Source organism: Chionomys nivalis, chromosome 13 (genome assembly GCF_950005125.1).
Source record: "Chionomys nivalis chromosome 13, mChiNiv1.1, whole genome shotgun sequence".
Classification (NCBI taxonomy): domain Eukaryota; kingdom Metazoa; phylum Chordata; class Mammalia; order Rodentia; family Cricetidae; genus Chionomys; species Chionomys nivalis.
Genome location: NC_080098.1, coordinates 69,464,596 through 69,477,413, shown reverse-complemented (window position 1 = coordinate 69,477,413; position 12,818 = coordinate 69,464,596). Strand labels below are relative to the sequence as shown.

Sequence of the window (12,818 nt, the reverse complement as noted above, 5' to 3'; positions counted from 1 at the left end):
TCTGTGAGTTCAAAGCCAACCTTATCTACAGAGCGAGTTCCAGGACACACTCCAAAGCTACAGAGAAACCCTGTCTCGAAAAACCAAAGCCAAAAAAAAAAAAAAACCCCACAAAACCTTCTATTTACTTGGTAGTAAGCAGTGCCCAGCGCAATGGCTCACTCCTATAATCTCAGGAGCAGGAAAGAAGAAACTGTCAGCTCTGGGTTGGCTGAGAATACAGACCCTGTGTCTAAAAAACACAACCTCAGCTAGGCGTGGTGCCGCACACCTTTAGTCCTAGCTCTCGGCAGGGTAGGCAGAGACAGGGGGATCTTTGTGAATTGGAGGCCAGCCTGATCTACATAGTGGGTTTCTGGACAGCCAGGGTTACACAGAGAAACCCTGTCTCAAAAAAACAAAAAACAAAAAAACACTCAACATCAGGTCACCAAAGAAAAACAGTTTCAGATTATGGAGCATTCGGGATCAGGATGCTCATCTACTCTCTATGAGCTGTCCACAACTCATATGCCTTATGGGGTTCTACAAGAGGCACACAGAGATGCTCCTGGAGGGGACCCACACTGAAAGTGGGGTCTGAAGCATGTGGGGCACACTTGTCATCCTGGCACATGGGAAGCAGAGATAGAAGGACCAGGAGAGGGTCATCCTCGGCTACACAGAGGGCTCGAGGTCAGCCTAGGCTACAAAAAACCCTGTTTCTTTAAAAATCAAAGACACTTTCCACTTTGAACCATCACTCTAAAGATTCTCCTGTCACAGCAACAAGAAGAATGACTAAGACTCGGAACAAATTACTTAATACCTGAGACTCGATGCCTAGGTTCTTCTGAGCGTTGATTCTAAGAGCCAGCCTCTTGGCAATCTCTAGCTTCTCAGCGTTGCCTGCGGTTGGGGCAGGCACACTAGATGTGCCAGGTGCAGCCATGTCTTTTACTCTCTTCTTTGAATTAAACATGCTCTCAATCTGTTCATCAATCTAAAACAGGAGAAAATGAAGAATTAGTAAATACTGGGTTAGAAATATTAATTTAGTTGCACCTACACAAAAAGAAATGTTTCCATAAAGGTTAGAATTAATTAAATTTACATAAATTCAAATACATGAATCAACAGAAAAACAAACCAACTCTTCACTAACTTTTCTTTAAAAAGTTTATTGTCTGTGATAGAAAAATTAAAAAGACAAAATCAATAACAAAGAAATCTGCCATACTATAAGATTGCCATAATCAGACTTCTGAGAGGAAAAAAAAGAAATCCATCCTCATCTTGTCAATGAAGAAACACAGGCAGAAAGTCAGAGCAGCAGAAATGACGCACTGAACTGTTCCAGGGCTCAGGCACTAAGCCCGCGAGTCTCAGGAGGAATGATGCGGTGCTCTCCTAAGCAGGACTCCCACCCCTAACTCCTAAAACGAGGATTTTTCTTTTTCTTTTGAGACAGGCTGTCATGTAGCTCTGCTGAGGATCACCCTCAATGCTTTTTTTTTAATTTATTCATTTTATTTGACGTGTGTTTTGCCTGCTTGCATATATATGTACTAGGTATATGCTTGGTGTCTGAGGAGGCCAGAAGGGGACTTTGGTTCCCCTGAACTGTAGTTAGAGAGGGTGGTGAGCCACCATGCAGGTACTGGAGGAACTGAACCTGGGTCTTCCAGGACAGCAACAAGTGCTCTCAACTAAGGAGTTCTATCTTTAGGCTGACCATGAACTCCTGAACCTTCTCCTTTCCCTCTTACAAGAACTAGGACTGCAGGTTTGCAGCGCCACACCCAGTTCTTGCACTGCTGGAGATCATACCAGAGAGTACTCTAATAACTGAGTCCTTCTTTTAAATGAAGAAAAATGGGTCAGCAGAGAGGCATATACTTCTAATCTCTATATGAGATTAGAAGCACTCTATAGAGATTGGGATAGAAGGCTCAACAGTCGGAGGCCAGGGCAGGCTGCATAACAATAACCTGTCAAACAAACAAACGAGAAAGAGAAGGGACAAGGAAGGAAAAGAAGGCTTCCCTATGAGGCAAGAGCAACAATGAAGCTTTCAATTCTCCAAACCAGGAACCCTAGTGTAGTTATCTATACTGCCATTAAAAAAGGAAAATCACCTGCTATTAACTGTGTGTGCCTCAATGGACAACACATGGAGTCAGCTCCCTCCTCCCATCTTTACATGGGTTCTGGGGATAGAACTCAAGTACCCAGGTTTATATGGTAAGGGCCTTATCTGAGCCATCTCACCAGCTCCCTTGTCTTGTTTTAAATGTCTTTGAACAGGGCTTGGTGACACACATTAAAATCCTGTCTCAAAAACAGCTGGTGAGAAGGCTCAGGAGTCAAGGCACTTGCCATGTAGGCCTGCTGACCTGAGTGATGCTCCAGGATCTACAGGGGAAGAGAGAACGGAGTCACCTATGTTGGTCTCAGGCCCCAACACACATGCCATAAACATACACACACACAAAATTAACTATTAGAACAGAATTGAAAAAAGGACAAAACAAAAAAAGGACACTTTTACCCAGAATGACTTGTGGAATCATGATGAAAGCCACATAATTTCCTTCAAAAGATCAGATGTAGTGGGTCTTTTATCTTCTCAGACGCAAATGTAGGGAAGCTTGTTGGACTTAAATTTAATTAATTCAGAAAGCACTTCTAATGAAATGGTCTCAATTTAGTTTCCTTTTATAAAACATACATTTTTTCCCTTATGGAGTTAGAGCCAAATAGTTTTTATGGTGAGGGTGTTTGCAACTGTGCATTTAACTGAATGATGTTGTTTTAAATTAAACAGCACACATGCTTTTAAAAATCTCAGTAAAGCCGGGCGGTGGTGGCGCACGCCTTTAATCCCAGCACTGGGGAGGCAGAGGCAGGCGGATCTCTGGGAGTTCGAGAACAGCCTGGTCTACCAGAGCTAGTTCCAGGACAGGCTCCAAAACCACAGAGAAACCCTGTCTTGGAAAAACCAAAAAAAAAAAAAAAATCTCAGTAAAGAAGCCGGGTGGTGGTGGCAGCACAGTCTTTAACCCCAACACTCAGGAGGCAGAGGCAGGCAGGTCTCTCAGTTTGAGGCCAGCCTGGTCTACACAGTAAGTTCTAGGACAATCAGGGCTACAAAAAAAAAAAAAAAAAAAGCACTTGCCTCAAAACAAACAAACAAAAGAAAATCACATTTGTGTATTTGTGTGCGTGTGTATAACATGGTTTTTTAAATTATGGGTAACATTCCTCTTGAAAGTAGGGTAGATCTAATGACTTGATCAATATCATTTTTTGTTTTTGACTTTTTCTTTTTGAGACAGGGTCTCACTATGTAGCCCTGGCTAGCCTGCAGCTTACTATGTATACCACAGCACCACAAAATTCAAAGGGATCCTTCTGACGCCCGAGTGCTAAGTATGCTACCATGCCCAGCTCTAACCTGCTAACTTGAGTTTACTCAATAGAAGGTAAACATATAACCGAGCAGCAACTTTACTTTATTCTAAACTAGTGTGGTGCACCAGAAAGAAACGGCCAGCAGCTGACAGGAAACCTGCCCTGTCTGTGTCCAGTCCTGAACCAATACTCTCACTGTTTCAGTGTTCTCAACAGCCTGGTCAGGCTAAACCTACTTATAAGACGATGTCTCAACAGAGGTCATCTGTGGTCATATGAAAAAGTCTGCTGTGCTGCCCAGGCTGACCTTGTACTCTGGGGTCACTGCTCCTGCCACAGTCCTCTGAACAGCTGGTAAAGTCACAGATCACCACGTCTAGCTTGGAATCATTTACTATGATGTGTAAAAAATGTCCTCCTATGAACAAGTATGGTGGAAACGTCAAGAGGCTCCCTTGCCTACTTCTCAACGTTCACAAACTACTCCACGGCACACACACAGAGACCGCGATACTTACATCAACTGCAGCGTCCTCATCATCTGAATCTTGCAGGCCAAGAGCAGCTTTCTGTAACTTCTTCCTCTCATTGGCTAACGCCTGTTCTGTTTCATCAAACTTGAATCCCTTGCCAGAGAAACCACTACTCTTTTTAATTATTTTTCCTTCCTTTTAAAGAAAAGTTAACAAAGATAATTTTTAGAGTAAAAACTATTAAATATTTTCAAAGTAGAATATAGCAACTTAACAAAAAATAAGCAAAAGAGAAGATTCTAGTTTCATTATTTTCCCTTCTTTTTAAAAATGTAAGTGGCTGGATGTGCACCCTTAATATGAGCACTCGTGAGGCAGAAGCAGATACATCTGAGAGTTTGAGGCTGGCTTGGTCTATATGCCAAGTACCAGGACAGCCAGAGCTACATAGAAATACCCGGGGTGTGGGGGGAGGGGGAGCAAAAACAGCAACAAAAAAAAAAAAAAAAAAAAAAAAGCTAAGATATAAGTAAGATATAAGTGAACACAGTCATATGAGAGAGTTTAAGACTCACTGCTTTCTGCTGATCTTTGAAGTCACTCCAGAGCTTTTCCAGGTCAGGAGGCACTGCTGTCCCTGACAATTCAAGAGCTTTAATTATGTCACCAGCATAGCGAGCTTGATCTTCTGTGATGAAAGTGTAGGCATAGCCCTAATGAAAATGAGGAAATAGAATTAAACAAGATGATTCGAAATCAACACAAAAACCCAGCACCTTAGTTGTAAACAAGAAACAAACCTACCGACAAGAAGATGAGGAATACCTCATTCACCGATCTCAAAAAAAAAAAAAAAAAAAAAAAGTCTAGAAATAAAACTAGCCAAAAAGGCAAAGATTTCTACATTGAATACATTAAAACTCTGAAGAAGCGTTCTGTTCGTATGGTGCTTGCCCAGTGTGCACAAACCCTGGGTTCCATCCCACCACACAGGTGGAGGCAGCTACACAATCAATTCTAGGCACACCTAAGGTATGAGACCCTGTCTCCAAAAAGAAGAAATTGAAGACGACAATACAAGAAGGAAAGACCTGTCAGGAAGGATTAATAAAGTGAAATTGCTATATTACTGAGACATGATAAACAGACTCAATATAATTCCCAGAAAATTCCAATGACATTCATTATTGACCTAGTAAAAACAATCCTAAAATTCACATGGAAACGGAGGATGGCAAGCAGACAAAGCCATACTAAGAAGAACAATTATTTAGATATCATAATTCTATCTTTAGTTCAATACACATTTTTTAACACCATAAATTGAGCTTTGTAAACAATCAGCAGACACTGGGTAAGCGGAGGCAGCTGGCTGCAGTTCCCAGTTCAGATCATCCTCTCTGCCATTCCATGGATGAACTTCTGCATTCTCTCTACTCCAGACTCTGCTGGAGGAGAATGACTTTCAGCCTGTCTCACTGCTCTCTTCCCACACTGTCACTTAGAGATAGTCCACTCCTAGGCTTGCACACACCAGTTTTTTACTTGGGTTCTGGTAATTGAGTTCAGGTCCACAGTGACAAGAGTCATCTTCCAGCTCAACATTCTTAGCAGGGAAAGACAAGTTAAAACTACATTGATACTCCATTTCATCCCAGTCAAAATGGCTAACATTAAGAAAACAAATGACACCAGGCAGTGGTAGGGCACACCTTTAATCCCAGCAGTTGGGAGGCAGAGGAGGTAGATCTCTGTGAGTTCGAGGCCAGCCTGATCTATAGAGTGAGTTGCAGGAAAGGCTCCAAAGCTACAAGGAAAAAAAAAAAAAAACCTATCTTGGGGGAGTGGGGGGAGACAACAAATGACAGAAAATGTCACACTATTCACAGCTGCTGAGCAATAGAACCAGCATAGATGCATCAGCAGGTGAACAGATAATGAAAATGTGGCACAGACACACAGCAGAATTTTACACAGGTATAAAGAAAAATTAAATCAAGACATTTGTAGAAAATGGTACAAGAAATCATTAGGTTAAGTGAAATAAGACAGACTTCAAAGATCAAATACCACATGTGGACCCTAGATTTTAATTTTTCAATATATATACATACATCTAGGGTACATGTAGATTATAAAATCAGAAAGGAATGGGGTATACTTGATATGAGAGCAGAAGGGAGGCTACGGAAAGAAGACCAACATGGTAGGAATAACACTGGGAGAGAATGAAAATAAGAACACATATTAAACCATCATAATTTAAGAAAGATTTCTGGGATAGAGAGCTGACAGCTAAGAGCTGGCTGCTCTGGCGGAGGACCCAGGTTTGACTCTAAGCACCCACACGGTGGCTCACATCCACCTGTGAATCCAGGTCTAGAGCATCCAAAGCCTTTTCTCACTTCTGCGTGCACCAAGCTCACACATGGTACCACACAGACATGTCGTGGGATATCTGCACACTGTGTGAAGGTGTATCGCTGTGATTGGTCTAATAAAAAGCTGAAATGGCCAATAGGTAGGTAGGAGGTATAGGTGGGACTTCTGGGCTGAGAGAGGAAGGAGGAGAAGGAACCTAAGCTATTTCTACCTGAGGAAGACGCCAGGAGACGAGAGAGGAAACAAGAGGGACAGATGGAAGAGAGCTAACGCCACATGGCAGGATATAGATTAATAGAAATGGATTAATTTAAGTTATAAAAAACAGGTAGGAACAAGCCTGAACTATAGGCCAAGCTTCTTCTGACCTCCACAGAAAGTGCATGCATGTCTGTGCACCACGTATGTGCACCTGCTCAGAAGAGGACATTGGAGCCCTTGGAACTGGAGTTAAGAGACAACTGTGAGCAACCATGGGTCTTCCATGAAAGCAGTCAGTGCTCTTAACCGCTGAGTCATCACTCTAGCCTTTTAATTTGTTTATTTGTTGTTTTTATGTCTGTGTACCACACATACACCTGCTGCCTATAGAAGAGGGCATCAGGATTCCCTAGAACTGGAACTACAGATGGTTGTGAACAGTGAGTACTGTAAACAGAACACAAGTGCTGTGGAATAATCCTCTGTACACTGTGTGAATATATATTGCTATGATTAGTTTAATAAACAAGCTGTCTGGTCAATATCTGAACAGGATCGTTAGGTGGGAAAGCCAAACTGAGAATGATTGGAAGAAAGAGGAAGGAGTCAAAGGAGTCGCCAGTAAGATGATGAACAGGTTGGTCACACAAAATGGGACAGAGGTAAACCATGAGCCTCGGGGCAGCACACTGATTAATAGAAATGGATTATGTTGTAAGATCTAGTTAGTAACAAGCCTGGCTATTGGCCAAGCATTTATAATTTATATTAAGTCTCCAAGTCAGTTATTTAAGAAGCAGCTGCCAGTTCGTTAGGAGCAGGTGGCTGGGACAGGAAGACTCTGCCTATGCACAGGACCTCTGCAAAAAGGAGCAGTGTTCTCAACTGAAGCACAATCTCTGCAGCCCCATAACTGGTCATTTTAACAATATGGAGACATGGGGCTTGAGAGGTGGCTCAGTGGTTAAGAGCATTGCCTGCGCTTCCAAAGGTCCTGAGTTCAATTCCCAGCAACCACATGATGGCTCACAACCATCTGTAAAGAGGTCTGGAGCCCTCTTCTGCCTTCAGGCATACACACAAACAGAATATTGTATACATAATAAATAAATTAAAAAAAACAACAATATGGAGACATAAATACATATGTGATTAACAATATCCAGTCAATGTTCAGCTATTTAAAGACTTTCAAAATAACATCATAATGTTACTCTGCTATCTATTCCTGAAACTAAACACCTGTGCTGTGGTAAAGACATGACTGTAAAGACTTACTTTGTTGCCTGCCCTTCCAGTCCGTCCAGCTCTGTGCACATAATCTTCATAATGGTTGGGACAGCTGTAATTTACTACAAGAATCAGATGTTTCACATCTAGACCTCGAGCAGCAACTGACGTGGCTACGAGAAGTTTGCAGGTTCCATTCTTAAAGTCATTAATGATGCTGTCCCTGTCGTATTGATCAATACCTGTAAGTAAATTAAAGAGACAAACAGAAAAACATGTTGAAATTTTCCATTTCTACTAAGAAAGTCCTAAACACAGAAATAAAAAACAGACTCAGGGCTGATGGCTCAGAAATCTGAGTTCAATTCCCAGTAACCACACCCTCTTCTATCATGCAGGCAAACATGTAGGAAAAACGCTGCATATATAATCAATCAATCAATCAATCTTTAAAAATGTATCAATTTGATGATTTCTCAAAAACTTAAAGTCTGAGTTCTGGTTCTAGCAACTCCATTACTCAGAGGAACTAACAGCTGTTAAGATGAACACATACCATAGTCACATCATACACAAGAGTCGAATAATAAAACCAACCAGGTCTCTATCAACAAGTAAACCAAAAATAAATATACACAAAAGGATGTATTATCCAGCTTTTAGAAGAAAATCTAATACATGTTAAAATATGAATCATAAAATCATGACTGGGTGAACCAGAACAAACACAAAAGGATATGAAATGTATTAATTCCCAATAAACACAAAGGATAAGAAATTCATAAAGGCATAAGATAGTATGGAAGTATCAAAGTTATAAAGGACAGGTGAAGGGAAGACACAGAGAATAATTGCTTAACCGGTAGTTTTCATGTAGATGATGAAAAGTTCTAGGTACAAGGAGACAGGGAGAAGCTTCACAGGGAAACAGTGTTTGCTTGCTATGCAAAAAAGAAGGCCGACATTCAAGTCTCTAATGGCCATGTAAACAGTCTCCTTATACCTCTGACCGTACTAGCACTGGATCACGGAGAGAGGCGGATTCTGACAGCTTGGACAGTGAGGCACTATCTCAAGGCAATTACGTGAAGAGCAATCGATAGCAGCCTGCACTACATGAAGTTGGAATCTTGTCAAATGCCTGTCAGATTTCTTCTACCCACATTACAGAAAACAAAGCAGGTACTATTCAGAGCACACGACAGCTGTTGGCAAGTTAAGTTAAGCAAATGTTACCGCCGTGAAGAGACATGCAGGGGTAAGATGCTCTCATCAAGTCCTTCAGGAGACCATCGGCATGCTCCTGCTTGTCAACAAATATAATGACAGATCCCGACTCCTGATAATGGCCTAAAAGCTCGAGTAATTTCAAGAATTTCTTTTCTTCTTCAATCACAATCTGAAAACAACACATTGTAGCAAGTTAATGTAAAAAACACAAATGTGTCTTAAAACAAAAATGTTTAATCTGTATTGAATGAGGAGAAAATAATAGCTTCCTAGACCTTAAATTGGCTAAGCAAATGCGGACTTTTAACTGGTAGAGTTGTAACTGTGGCAGCCAGTGTGGTCACTGGCTCACTCTGTCCCTTAACCTCAATTCCATTAATTAAAGCCAAGAAAGATGTCTCCCATTTCTGTTAGCCTTCATTGCTGGTGGGGAGAACTAAAAAGAGCTTTATTAAGTCAGTTCCATGTACCTGGCAACAGACTGAAGGTTAGAACTGATGCATAATATTTAACTTTAGAAGTTATCTACCTATTTCACAACTATGATATAAAAAGGATCACACACACACACTGTCTAAACTAACAATTTCCTGAAAACGGTACCTACCACTTGTTGTTCCACATCTGAGCAAACCACACTCCTGCCCCCAACCTGAACTTCAATGGGCTTGCTCAGGATCCTGCGGGCCAAAGCCTCCATAGCTCTAGGGAAAGTAGCTGAAAACATAACTGTCTGTCGGTCAGGACGAACATTATCCACAATGCGCATGACCTGAGAAAACAATATAGTATATATGTATAAATACAATGAGTCTCCAAAAACCTACCCATTCCTCAAATCAAGCAGAAGGAACTTTGGAGAACTACTTCAGTTACTTTAAATTCATTATCTTAAAAACTCCGAACTTATACCAGAATTTGCAGCTCTCGGTTACATCTTGTCAAGAAAGGGCAGGCTCAGCTAGGGCGGCAAGTGTAGTGATAGTTTGTGTTTTAACAAATAAACCTGCCTGAAGATTGGCGTGCAGAGCTAAGCCGCTAGAGACCAGGCAATGGGGGCTCACACCTTTAATTCCAGTACTTGGGAGCCCCACGCCTTAATCCCAGCACTAGGGAGGTGGAAACGGGAAGGGATATGGTAGGGTGGAGAGAGGAATATAAGGTAGGAGGAGACAGGAACTGAAATGCAGTCTGAGGTTTGTTGGAGATGGTTGTAATCCAAGGCTGCAGTCTGAGGTGCAGTGTGAAGCAGTCAGAGGAGGCAGTGTGAGGACAGGATCTATCTCACCCCTTCAGTCTCAAGATCTGGTAGAGGTAAAAGGTCTCTCTAGTGGTTGGCTGCTTTACTTTTTTGATCTTCAGCTTGAACCCCGATATCTGTCTCTGTGTGTGTTTTTTTTTTTTAAATATTTATTTATTTATTTATTATGTATACAATATTCTGCCTCCATGTATGCCTGAAGGCCAGAAGAGGGCACCAGACCTCTTTACAGATGGTTGTGAGCCACCATGTGGTTGCTGGGAATTGAACTCAGGACCTTTGGAAGAGCAGGCAATGCTCTTAACCGCTGAGCCATCTCTCCAGCCCCCTGTCTCTGTGTTTTTATAATTCGTGCTACATTCTTTTCTCCTTATTGTTTTTGAGACAGGGTTTCTCTGTGTAGCTCTGGATGCCCTAGAACTCACTCTATAGACCAGGCTGACCTTGAACCCACAGAGATTCGCTTGCCTCTGTCCCCCAAGTGCTGGGATTAAAAGTATGCACCACCACTGCCTGGCTCTTTATCTTCTTCAATATAGACTTCTTTTTCTTTAATTATTTATTTATTTTTATTTTATGTTCATTCATGTTTTTGCCTCCATGTATGTCTGTGTGAAGATTTCAGAGTCCCTGGAACTGGAGTCACAGACAGCTGTGAGCTGCCATGTGGATGCTGGAAATCAAATCTGGATCCTCTGGTAGAACCACTAAGTCACCTCTCTAGCCCATCAATAGACTTCTGCCTAGACGCATACTACTGCTTTCCTAATCCTATTCAAACAGAGCCATCCTAGAGGATAAACTTTATCCTAGAGTATAAACTCTCGCTTCCTGAAGCTGTATTAGTCATGGTGATTTACCAATATCGAAATAGCAGCCCAAGAACTGAAGCCCTACTTACCCCATGATTTTAACCAATAAAGCTCACAAAAATCATCACTCTGTCTAATTTTCCTCTCCATGGGCTATAATAAAACTTTTAAAAAAGGAAAAAAAAATAAACAAGACTGGGTCAGTAGGTTAAGGAACCTGCCACCCAGTCTGACTGCCTGAATTCAATCCCTGGGCTCTACCAGGATTGGAAGCAAAGAACCGACCACTGCAAATCATCATCTGACTTTCAGCCCCATACACACATACAGCCATGTCCAAAATATATATTAAATACTGGGGGGAAACACTATTGATTATGCCCCTCACTGACAAAGCAGCCAGTTTTACCTAGAAGCAGATCCTGTTCAGTCCTTCAGCCCCATTCGCTGAGACTGTAAGACTGTGACAGCTCGTGAAGAACCTGAAGTCCTCTGCTCCATGTGAACTGGACTGCATCTATTTAACTGCTCCCCAAATGGTTCATGGATTCCACAATCCTGGATTTTTAGGCCCACCTACTCATATCTCATTCACAATTCAGCTTCTAACAGGACGTTGACGGAGCACACCTTTAATCCCAGCACTGGTGAGGCAGAGGCAGGCGGATCTCTGTGAATTCGAAGCCAGCCCAGTCTATAGAAGGAGTTCTAGGACAGCCATGGCTATACAGTGAAACCCTGTCTCCAAAAAAAGAGTTCAGTTTCTGAACGTAAATACAATGGTGGCACATGGCAGATGATGTCCCTTCCAGGCCACACAGGTGTCTCACTCTCACAGCCGTCACCTGCAGGGACAGCTCTCAGAGAACCAGGTCCAGCTCCAGGCACCCACCGAGCACCCACATGGAACAGCACACAATCACCTGTGACTTCAGCTCCAGGATGAGCTGACATTTCCAGACTCTGCAGGCACCAGCATTCATGTGCACACACCACATAGGCACACACCATGCACACAATTAAAGGTAGAATAAACCTTTAAAATTACAAAGAAATGGAATTATTACCTGTGGTTCAAACCCCATGTCAAACATTCTGTCTGCTTCATCTAAAACAACATATGTCACTCTTCGGAGATTTGTGACTCGACCTAAGGTCAAAAGAAAAAAGAAAGACAAAAAAACACTAACTATCAGTCACAATTCATGATGACAACCAAGAACTTTAAAAAAAAAAAAACCATAAAGGGAACTAAAATGCCTGACTTAAGCAGAGGGGAAGGTTAGGTTTCTTTAAACAGTGAAAAGAAACTTTGGTATAAAAGTCTTAATCTAGTGGCAAGTACTTTCTGACAGTGGGTACATGAGGCCCTTTATTTTGTCAAACTCGCCTCTTGCATACCATCATAGGGCCTGAAGAACCTGTAAAATTCAGAAAACAGCCCTCTCCAAAACACATCATAAAACTAAGACTGAGATGAAGCATCGAGCCACATCAGCCATTATCTGACAGCATCACCTAGAAAAAAACATATTAGAGATTACAGCGTATGTGTGGAAAGCAGGTTCCAGTGCTAACTACTTCAGAGGCAGAGAGCCTCTGCCACTTTACAGCCTACTACCATACAGTCAGAAGCACCTTAAATGGGCATGTCAAACCACTGACAAACTGCTCAAAATCACTGAGAACAATATATTACACAAACTTTAAATAACAAATGCATTACAGATAAATACACTTTTCTATGCAAAGATATACAGTAAATTATTAATTGCTGCCACTGATTTAATAAACAGCCCTGGCTTCTTAACCAGTTAAAAACTAAAAATACAAAAA

The 12,818-nt window shown here is 41.7% G+C and overlaps 1 protein-coding gene across 2 annotated transcripts in view; it reads right to left on the bottom strand.

The window, feature by feature from the left end:
• Ddx46 (DEAD-box helicase 46) overlaps positions 1-12,818 on the bottom strand; it is a 42,877-nt gene that overhangs the window by 5,265 nt on the left and 24,794 nt on the right. Inside the window, exons 13-19 of one of the 2 annotated variants that reach the window (XM_057787344.1) lie at positions 12,050-12,132; positions 9,517-9,681; positions 8,916-9,078; positions 7,728-7,921; positions 4,442-4,579; positions 3,912-4,061; positions 806-982 (exon numbers count right to left, since the gene is read on the bottom strand). In XM_057787344.1, coding sequence (XP_057643327.1) covers positions 806-982; positions 3,912-4,061; positions 4,442-4,579; positions 7,728-7,921; positions 8,916-9,078; positions 9,517-9,681; positions 12,050-12,132 — 1,070 coding nt within the window. The remainder of the gene's footprint in view (positions 1-805; positions 983-3,911; positions 4,062-4,441; positions 4,580-7,727; positions 7,922-8,915; positions 9,079-9,516; positions 9,682-12,049; positions 12,133-12,818) is intronic. The other variant, XM_057787345.1, reaches the window with a different exon arrangement.